This window comes from Coptis chinensis, chromosome 3, assembly GCF_015680905.1.
Source record: "Coptis chinensis isolate HL-2020 chromosome 3, ASM1568090v1, whole genome shotgun sequence".
NCBI lineage: Eukaryota > Viridiplantae > Streptophyta > Magnoliopsida > Ranunculales > Ranunculaceae > Coptis > Coptis chinensis.
Genome location: NC_141458.1, coordinates 107510732 through 107521060, shown reverse-complemented (window position 1 = coordinate 107521060; position 10329 = coordinate 107510732). Strand labels below are relative to the sequence as shown.

General features: G+C 39.2%; 1 protein-coding gene across 1 annotated transcript; it reads left to right on the top strand.

The window, feature by feature from the left end:
- The first annotated feature begins 1669 nt into the window (after positions 1–1669).
- Positions 1670–9262, top strand: LOC147512717 (urea-proton symporter DUR3-like). The gene is made up of 6 exons (XM_086598780.1): positions 1670–1680; positions 1780–2000; positions 2144–2406; positions 2718–2956; positions 3137–3198; positions 8697–9262. Exons 1-6 carry the CDS (start codon positions 1670–1672, stop codon positions 9260–9262), a joined length of 1362 nt encoding a protein of 453 aa, XP_086454906.1.
- The last annotated feature ends 1067 nt before the right edge of the window (positions 9263–10329 follow it).

Genomic DNA, 10329 nt, shown 5'->3' with positions numbered 1-10329 from the left:
GGATTTCACTGGGAAAAAAATGAAAAATGAAAAATAAAAATAAAAAATAACAATAAAAATTCGGCTAACCTGCCTGTGTTTGTCCAAAGAAGAGAGAGAAAGTTATGGGAAGAGAATCCAAGCAATGGATAAGAATCGCAGAGGTTCTTATGTCAGTTTATGTAGCTCCGCGCCTCAATGGAATCCAAACCAAGAGCAATGATATTGAATTCACGGTAGAAGTCAAGATCCTTATCTTCAATTCGGCAAAAATGTGGTACAATGTTCACTCCACTAACTCTTTCCATCACATGCTTGGCTGCAACCTCGGCTTTCGGCTTTCCAACATCTTGGAGCCTACACCACCAACACCCGTAATCAAAGAAAACCTTCTACTAAATCGTAAGCAGTAAGTACAGAGTACACATGAAACAGAAAACACAATTATCCTAGCATCATGGTCAAAAGCACGACATAAGTGTCTAACTATCTAACAGTGTACTTTAAGCCTAAGACTCTTTCAAACAGATCTCTTCCCTCTACTTATCATATTCTATTCTTCTTTGTTTCATGACAACGTTCCAAGTTCCACGCCCATAGTGGTTATTACTCAACTTTTCTTACTTGACTATCATTTTCCATACTCCTTACCCGTAGACAATCACTTACTAAGGAGGCCACAATGTATAAAGACTATTTTTTTTTTCCCCCTATGAAAAGTCACTTCTTGAAATTAGGAAATAAACGTATTCGAAAGATAAAATAGTAAACCTGAAGAGAAACTGACGATTGAGATTAGTAACTTCAATAGTATCCATATCAATAACATGAAGATTAGTAAAGCCAGATAAAGCCAAATCCTTTAAAAGCTCACAACCCAATCCACCAGCACCAACTACTAAAACCTTTGTGTATTCCCCACCTTAAACCCAACTCTAATTGGTACAAACCACACTGGTGCATAAACCCTTGAACAGGACGACATATGACGATTCGGGCTTCTGGTGATTTGTGGGAGGAAGATACGGAACATAGGGTTCCACACGTCTCAGATTAACAATTTGGTTCGTCTGGGTAGAGAATCTCAAGAGTTGTTTTTAATTTTAGTCGTGGGTTTTTCTTTTTTTTTGGGAACAGTCGTGGGTTTTTGAGGTGGGGTTTCCATTTTAAGTGGGAGACATCTATCGCAGTTTTTTTCTCCACTTTACTTTTTAAGTGGTTCGGCCAGTTTTTTCTCCACTTTTTTCTTAATCCATCCTGATTTCTCGTGAGTAAAAAGGGTACTTAAAATTAGCCTACGTGGACACCCTCAGAGAGCAGGAAAAGGGACTGCTATTATATATATATAAAGAAGGAAAGCTCTTCATGCCCATACTGTCTGTGAGATCGTTCGAGCTAGGTAAAATAATATTTCATTGTGTCTACACAATTTTCATATTAGTATAACATTTCTGGAGCATGGTACTAATCAGCTATGAATTACATTTAGATAAAAGTCTACTCTGTTCATATGTATACACTGTCCACTCTGTTTTTATTGTTTTGCTATTCTGGATTGTTGAAAATGGCAATGATAACTCTATTATGTTCATACATTGATACATCAATCATTACTCAATTACCACTCAATCAAACACTAACATCAATAGCTCAACCTACATTCGAGCTTCTAATGTTTCGTTTATAGCTAATGTATATTTTGTAAAAAACTTTTAGGCTACATACCGAACTGCTATTGGATAACATGTACTGTATCAAATCTTTTAACTGAAAGAATTTCCTTGTTGTGATCTTCTACAGATGGGGAGCTTCTGCTCATGTTGTCTTCCTCTGCTTCTGCTTCTTGACAAACATCATTGTCACAGCAATGCTTCTTCTTGGTGGTTCTGCTGTCGTAAATGATCTTACAGGGGTGAACATCTATGCGGCAAGTTTTCTGATACCTCTTGGTGTAATAGTGTACGCATTAGCAGGGGGACTTAAGGCCACTTTTTTGGCAAGCTACATCCATTCTGTTGTTGGTAAGTAAACATGACCTTCAGTACTTGTTTAATACTTCATTTCCGAAATGATGTTATAGTGAAGTCCTTGAATCTGTACATGTCTCTGTTTTGCACCGTCTGACTTACGTATCTAACTTCAGTCTTGATTTATCTTCTTTCAGTGCATCTGGTTCTGGTCATATTTGTCTATCTAGTCTACACATCAAGTAGCAAACTTGGTAGCCCAAGAGTCGTATATGATCGTCTATTGGAGGTTGCAAGCAAATCAAGAATATGCCAAGAACCGCTTTCACATAATGGCCAATCCTGCGGGCCTGTAAGTGGGAACTACAAAGGGTCTTACTTAACAATGTTGAGTTCTGGTGGTCTTGTTTTTGGACTAATCAACATTGTTGGCAACTTTGGTACTGTCTTTGTGGACAATGTAAGTTTTATTTGCTATGCGTTATTGGATTTTTCAAATATTCTCTTCAAGGTTTTTCTAGGCTTGCTGTATTTCTCTAGTAACTATCTGGAATAAAAATTTCAGAAGAAAAAAAAAATGATTGTATCTGGATGATAACAAAACGTGTCTCAGCACGATAACCAAAGTCATTGACTAGATATCACGACAGTCTCCTGTTGTCGAAACATGGCTCATCACATTTAAGGAAGCATTGTTTCTGAAATACTGTCACTGATGAAGGCGATGAAACTAATTGCATTTTATATTCTTAACATCTTTTGATATTTTAGGGGTATTGGGTTAGTGCTATAGCTGCTAGACCTTCGTCAACTCACAAAGGATACCTGCTGGGCGGGCTGGTTTGGTTTGCTGTTCCCTTCTCTCTGGCAACATCATTGGGTTTAGGTGCACTTGCTCTTGATCTTCCCATAACAGCAAGTGAGGCCGCCCGTGGACTTGTTCCTCCTGCTACAGCTACAGCTTTGATGGGCAAGGGAGGGTCTATTCTTCTTCTCACTATGTTGTTTATGTAAGTCCTGATGACTTTCTTTCTTCTTTTTTTGTATCGTGTTTCCACTATTAACTATTTCAAGCAGAGGTAATCTCTTGCATTAAAGTTTTGACAAGTCATGAGTTAATCGTATTCTGTTTATATAGTGTAGAAGTGACAATCACATGGAACTTTTAACTTTTTCTTTCCTTTCTTCAGGGCTGTGACATCTGCAGGTTCCTCTGAGCTAATAGCAGTTTCCTCTCTGTGCACATATTGTTGTATGCAGATAAAAGAAACTTATAGAAGACAAGGACAGAATAACATGTAATAACCAACTGTGTCCTTATGAAAGATTTGTACCCTTCATATGCGAGAATCCAGATGCAAATGGTTAAAAAACTTTGCACTAGAATAGACTACCCTCTAGAAATGACAATATAACTCTCTCGGCCGACAAGAAGAGAATAAAGAAAGCAATGATAGACTTATCTGTTTCTCACGGATTCGGGTTGGTGAGATGAAGGGATAGTGGTTGTTTACTAGCGGCGGCTTGGACTTCTATCTTAGTCGATATAGCGGCGGCGGCTGCGTCCTCTCTCTCTACGTTCTTCAATCCCCTAAATGAACACGGTATTTTTATATAGAGGTATGATCGAATCATAGATGGAGAAGGACACCTCTCTAATTCGGTCTCTCCATGGGAGTGGAACTCCAGCCGGTTTAGGCTATTGATGATCCACTACCCACTGGTCTAACTGTTATTCCTATTGTTTTCATGCTTCGGTCTTTGGAGGAAGGCTGGTTTTGGGTGAGTCCTCCCTCTAACACAAAAGCCTTTGTACCACAAGACGCGCATTATTATGCTAGAGGTTCACCTCAAATACCTCACTAGCTAGTGATGGTTCATCAATGTGGGACTAAACAACACACAAGTATTTGAAATACATGAAGATTCCAACAATCCCCACTATTTCAAAATACTTATAGTCCCCACTATTTTGGAATAGGATATTACAAAAAGAAATGGGTTAACGAAATGCCGGAGGAATCGAAAAAACAATGCATAAGATCTTTGGTGCTTTTTGGGGCTTGAACCTCATAGGGTAACATGTCTTATAATGCGTAAAGTGGTGGATTAAAAATCTTTGAACCAACATTCCCTTGTAGTAAAATATAGAGGACATGCACCCACATTTATCCTTCATTATATATGCGTTAGTTTTATTTTTGGCCTGTGTTAAGTGAATGCTCTAGAGAGTATTTGCCTCATACCCATAAGAACCGACCAGTTCTACATTCCGTACCATCAAGTGTACATAGCGGTTAAAATACACTATCTCAAGGACTATGGATTCCATTAAAGAGTAAAATAACTCATCCTTGTTCTCATTGCTATTCAAGTTATACAAAGTATACAAAAATGCTATCTAGTCATAGGGTGGGGCGTCTCAAATAAAGACAATAGCATACCGAGGCGACTAGGTGACTTGTTTTCCCTTTGAACCTACTTCATGGGATCTCCAATCACATAGGTGGGGTTGCCGTCGATAACCCTCTATCTGGTCCCATCCCCTCGAAATCAACCACTTGTCTCTGTTAAGTGGCTTTGTCGGAGGATCGACCAAAATTAACTCGACCTCACATAATCTAGAGCCCGCGACTCCAGTTCCAAAGTAGCTTTATAGGAAGTCTCGGGCGAATATGCCACCCATTAAAATTTGCTCTTTGCCTTTGCTATTGCGGCCAAATAGATGCAAACCAAAGGCGGTTTTGTACCAATAGGAAGATCTGCCAAAAGCCGACCTAGTTGCTTTATCTAAAGCAATAAGCTCGGACTCCATGGTTGAGCGAGCTATCAAGGTCTGCTTAGAAGATTTCCAAAGCGACGCACCTCCACTTTAGGGTGAAAATATAACCACTAGTGGACTTGATATCATGAGAATCGGATATCGGTTTGCATCACAATAACCTCATCACGGGTGGAGTTTGTCTAAACCTTATGCCGTAATTCATTGTTCCTCTCAAAGTACTTGGCTAATCTCTCTAACGCGCTCGAATGTTCGACTAGGACAATGAGTGTATCTGCTTAAGTCTAACTGCATAAGCAATGTCGGGTCTAGTGCAATTCATCAAGTACATGAGACTACCAATAATTTGGGCATATCTAGGCCCAAAAACACCATGTTGAGCATTTTTAAAGTTCACTATTTGCCTCATAAGGTGTAATAATGGGCTTACTATCATAAAAGTTAAACTTCTTCAAAACTTCTCAACATAATGCTCTTGTGAAAGCGTATAGCCATCAATGATTTTGATTCCAAGAATCCAATCGGCTTCTCCCAAATCCTTCATTTCAAATTGGGAGGATAAAACATCTTGGTGTTTCTCACAACATCAAGGCTAGGACTCATGATTAACATGTCATCCACATATAGGCGGATAATCACATATGTATTCACATTAAAAGATTTAAAGTAAATACATTTATCGGCATCATTTATGTGATATCCATTAGACATCATGACAACTTTGTCAAACTTTTTTTCATGCCATTGTTTTGGCTTGTTTCAACCAGTATAAAAGACTTAACTAACTTGCGTACCTTATGCTCATTCCCGGTACTATCGTTTTCCATCATATATATTTCTTCATCAAGATCACCATTCAAAAATGCGGTTTTTACATCCATTTGATGAATAAATAAATTATGAATAGCAGCTAGAGCCATTAGAACTCTTATAGAAGAAATCCTAGTTCACGGGGCATAAGTATCAAAATAGTCAATGCCTTTTTTAGAGAATCCCTTGACTACAAGTCTAGCCTTGTATTTCTCAATGGAACCATCTAGTTTCAATTTCTTTTTGAAGATCCACTTGTAACGTATAGGTTTCACCCCAGGAGGTAGATCAACTATCTCCCATGTGTGATTAGCTATAATCGAATCTAGTTCTCGAGTGTATAGCATCCTTCCAGAAAGGTGCATCTCGAGAACTCCTCATTATCGTCCGTCATCATCAAGAAGAAATGTGTAAAAGTCATCACCAAAATTGGTGGATTTCCATCTCTTTTACTCTTCCGAATTTCTTGTTGAAAAATTTCTGTTGATTGTTGTTCACTAGGATACCAACCTCTCCGATGCCAATTTTCAAAGGAAAACAAATTCTCAAAGAAATCAATTTTTACTCTCTATAATAGTGTTAGCATCGACAAGGTTATTATCAGATTTTACTACTAAAAATCTATATGCAAACACTATTATGAGCATAACCAATGAACATACAATCAACAAAAGGTTTTCACAAGGCAGTTTTGCAAGACACCCCACATTTTTAAATATGTCGGAGTAGGTACATGACCTTTCCATAACTCATATGGTGTCTTATTCCCTGTTTTCTTGTTGGGTATCCTATTACGTATATGGCATAGGATTGCTTCCCCAAAGTTCAGGGAAGCTCGAACTTACAAGCATAGCATTCATCATCTCTTTTAGTGTTACTTTTTCCGTTCGGCTACTCCATTCGACTTCGGGGAGAGTATGGTGGAGTAGTCTCATGAATAATGCCATTCTTGTCAAAAAGTCACGGAAGGGGTTAGACTCATATTCTCCACCCCTATCGGACCAAGTCTCTTAATCTTCTTTTTGGTTTTCAACTTGACTTTGTACTTGAGAAACATCTCACCGCCTGGTGTCTAAGTAAATATACCATGGTGTACCTAGAAAGTCATCTATGAATGTAATATAATAAAACTTCCCCTCTAGACATGGTACTTTTTGGATTCACCCAAATCCATTATGAATAAGAGTTAGTAATCCGGTTTTTATCTCTAGACCGCGATTCTACTGGGTTTCTTCGTTGGCTTTAGTCTCAGAAAAATCAGAAATTTAGACAATAAACCACATGCTTTCATCCTTTTCATATCTTGAACATTCACATGTCCTAGTCTAATGCCATATATTAAAAGAGTCAACAAATAAAAGGTGAGCGATTCATTCTTATTAATAATAATGTTGTCAAATACATTCAACATGAAAAGACCACTGTTATTACAATAACCTTTACCAACAAAACCCTCATTCTTTGTCAAACAAACTTGTCACTCTCAAAAGTCACCTTGGCCCAAAATCCCCAGTAGGGACATAAAATCAGTTATCTAGAATCTCGGGAACATGAAGAACATTACTAAGTGAAAGGGTTTTCCACGAAGTTAACCTTAGGAAGAACCTTGCTGTTCCCTCAATGGGGAATAGACCTAGAGTCACCCATATAGACCTTTTCATCTTTCACTAGTATGTAATCGAGAAGGCTTCAACATCACCACAGGCGTGGCGGGTGGCACGAAATCTAGTACCCGGTTCCTCTTCCCGTGGCTATGAACACTTGTGACCGAAGCAGCAACAATATCATCTCCCTCAACTAGATTAGCATTGGGAGGATCATCGATGTCTTTCTTGTGCACTGGCCCTATGTCGGGTTTACCACAAACATAACAATTTCCATTGCCGATTACCAACTCCTTTTTAAAAGAAGTGCCTTTGACCTTGAAATTCTTATTTTTTTTGTTGGACTTCGCTTCTTAGAGGTTTTGTTAGATTTTTTGGGATTACCTTCAATGATATTGGCTTTAGAATGAAATTCCTTAGACAACACCTCATCCCGAAGTCTTGTTCTTTTCCTCTGTGAATGTGAATGATCACATCCTCCGAAAGTCAATCAAAAATACGCTTATCTTCATACTATTTTTATAGTGTTTCCAAGACTGGGGAGTTTCTCAATCAAACATCCAGCAACAAGGATTGGTTAAATTAATACCCTCGGTTTTCAAATCATTAATCAGCATTGAAAATCATGGATTTGAGGCGTTACATCTCTATCCTCTCTCATATGGAACTTTAGAAAATTTCCATAGCATATTTAGTACCGGCATCCTCTATTATGTATTTCTTGTTCAAACTCTCCCATATATCATGTGCATTCTTATTTGAACAATAAATATCAAAAATCTCATTGACAAGGTACTTTCGAAATAGCATGACGACATACCTTATTCGATTGAGCCAAGCGGCTTGATTTCTTTGAAATCATTAGAACCCTCCATGGGTCAACTATCGATGAGATACTTTGCATAGTTGAGTACATCTAGGGCTTGAACACCCTTTCTCTCCATCGGTTGAAGTGGGAACCGTTGAAGGATTCAATCTTTGACACATTAGGTAAGTTCGCTAGCATTGTAGAGAAGTACTGAGAATCTCTCATAGACGAAGTTACTTCCATGACTCGAAGTTTCTTTTGATGCGTGGTGTCAACGGTGTAGACATCTTGTTCTTTCCTTAAGATTGTTGTATGCAGGATAAAAGAAACTTATAGAAGACAAGGAATGGAACATGTAATAACCAAGGCTTGTTCCCGCTTCCAATGGTGCGAGAAAGGCTACATGGCGTCTTCCTCACGGATTCAATGGTTAACAGGTCTTCTTTGCACTAGAATAGACTACCCTAAAGCTTGCGACTTCTATCTTAGTCGATATAGCGGCAGCAGAATCGTGTTTAAACTATTGATGATCCACTACCCACTAGCCGAGGTAAGCCTCTTGCATTAAAGTTTTGGTTCGGTCGGAGTTAATCGTATTCTGTTTATTTGGGTGAGTCCTCCCTCCTAACACAAAAGCTTTGTACCACTTTTCATTTCCTGCTTCAGGTTCACCTCAAATACCTCGCTAGCTAGTGGTGGTTCATCAATGTGGGACTAACACACAAGTATTTGAAATACACATGAAGATTCCAACACATATGATGTGTACCGAACATATATCAATCCAGATGCAAGTGGAAAGCAAATTCTCAAGGTCTCCAGAGGGGTTATTCTAGGCTTTGGATGTTTCATGGGTGTGCTGGCGGTGATACTTAACAAGGCTGGAGTTTCACTGGGTTGGATGTATCTAGCCATGGGAGTTTTTATTGGTTCGGCTGTTATTCCTATTGTTTTCATGCTTCTGTGGAGGAAGGCTAACTCAATAGGAGCAATACTTGGGACCATTATTGGTTGTATCTTAGGAATTATAACATGGTTAACAGTAACAAGGATAGAGTATGGCCGAATAAATCTTGACACAACAGGCAGGAATGCGCCAATGCTTGCAGGAAACCTAGTCTATATACTTACAGGTGGTGCTATTCATGCCGTGTGTAGCTTCCTGTGGCCTCAGAATTATGACTGGGAAACCACCAAGCAGATAACCATGGTTGAAAAGGAAAAGAGTCAGTTGCCTGCTGAAGAATTCAGGGAGGAACGGCTTATGAAAGCAAAAACTTGGATAGTGAAATGGGGCCCAACAACAAAATAGAATATCGGCCCATCACTAAACAAAATAGAATCGGGCCCAACAACAAAAATAGAAACGGGCCTAAACAAAACCGACCCACTTGGTCCCGACCCAAGCCCAAGTCCAAGTCCGACCAAGTCGTCTTCTCCATCAGCAGCCTCCACTGCAAATTCCGGCCACCACCAGCCACTACTCGTCACTCCAACCCAAACCGAACCAACTCGGTTTTGCAACCCCATAAAAACCCAACATTTCAATACCCTCCAATCTCGATTCCTCACCTCCAGCGCCAGCAGCTTCTCCTCCACCACCAGCCCCCACTAATCGGCCATCGTCAAGCCTCCACACACCTCCTCCTTTTAACCCACCGATTTTTCTCCTTAAGAAAACCCCTACAACTTTAATAAAAGTCAAAAACCTATAAGCATTAAATCAAACTCTTCATCAACCTAGATCTGTAAATCTCTGCCATTAATGGCTTCTACAAGAGCTTCCCCACTTCACAACACTCAGTCCCATCCCCTACAATCAATTCTCAACCAACCAAGACAACTCCAATTTAAATTGTATACAGTCCGGATTTTAATTTCACTTGCAGCAAATAGAGATTGGCCCTTGCACCAGCTTGATGTGAAGAATGCATTCCTGAATGGGAACTTGGAGGAGGAAGTATACATGGATATGCCTCCAGGTGTGAAGAACCATCCCAAAGATGTTGGGAAGGTGTGTAAACTGAAGAAGGCTTTGTATGGCCTAAAACAGTCTCCAAGAGCTTGGTTTGGAAGACTTACACAATCGATGAAAGTTTTGGGTACAAACAAAGCAATTCTGACCATACATTGTTTATCAAGCACAAGGATGGTAAGATTACAGCTCTAATTGTGTATGTTGATGATATGATCGTTACAGGAGATGATCCAGAGAAAATAAATGAATTGCAGAAGTATTTGTCAAAGGAATTTGAAATGAAGGATCTAGGACAACTGAAGTATTTTATGGGTATTGAAGTTGCAAGGTCTAAAAAGGGATTTCACTCTCACAGAGGAAGTATGTCCTTGATTTGCTTGCTGAAATTGGGATATTTGATT

Coding starts and splice junctions, on each gene's coding strand:
- LOC147512717 (XM_086598780.1), top strand. Junction 2,957..3,136: donor CTTCTCACTATGTTGTTTAT/GTAAGTCCTGAT, acceptor TCCTTTCTTCAG/GGCTGTGACATCTGCAGGTT. Junction 3,199..8,696: donor CTCTCTGTGCACATATTGTT/GTATGCAGATAA, acceptor ATACACATGAAG/ATTCCAACACATATGATGTG.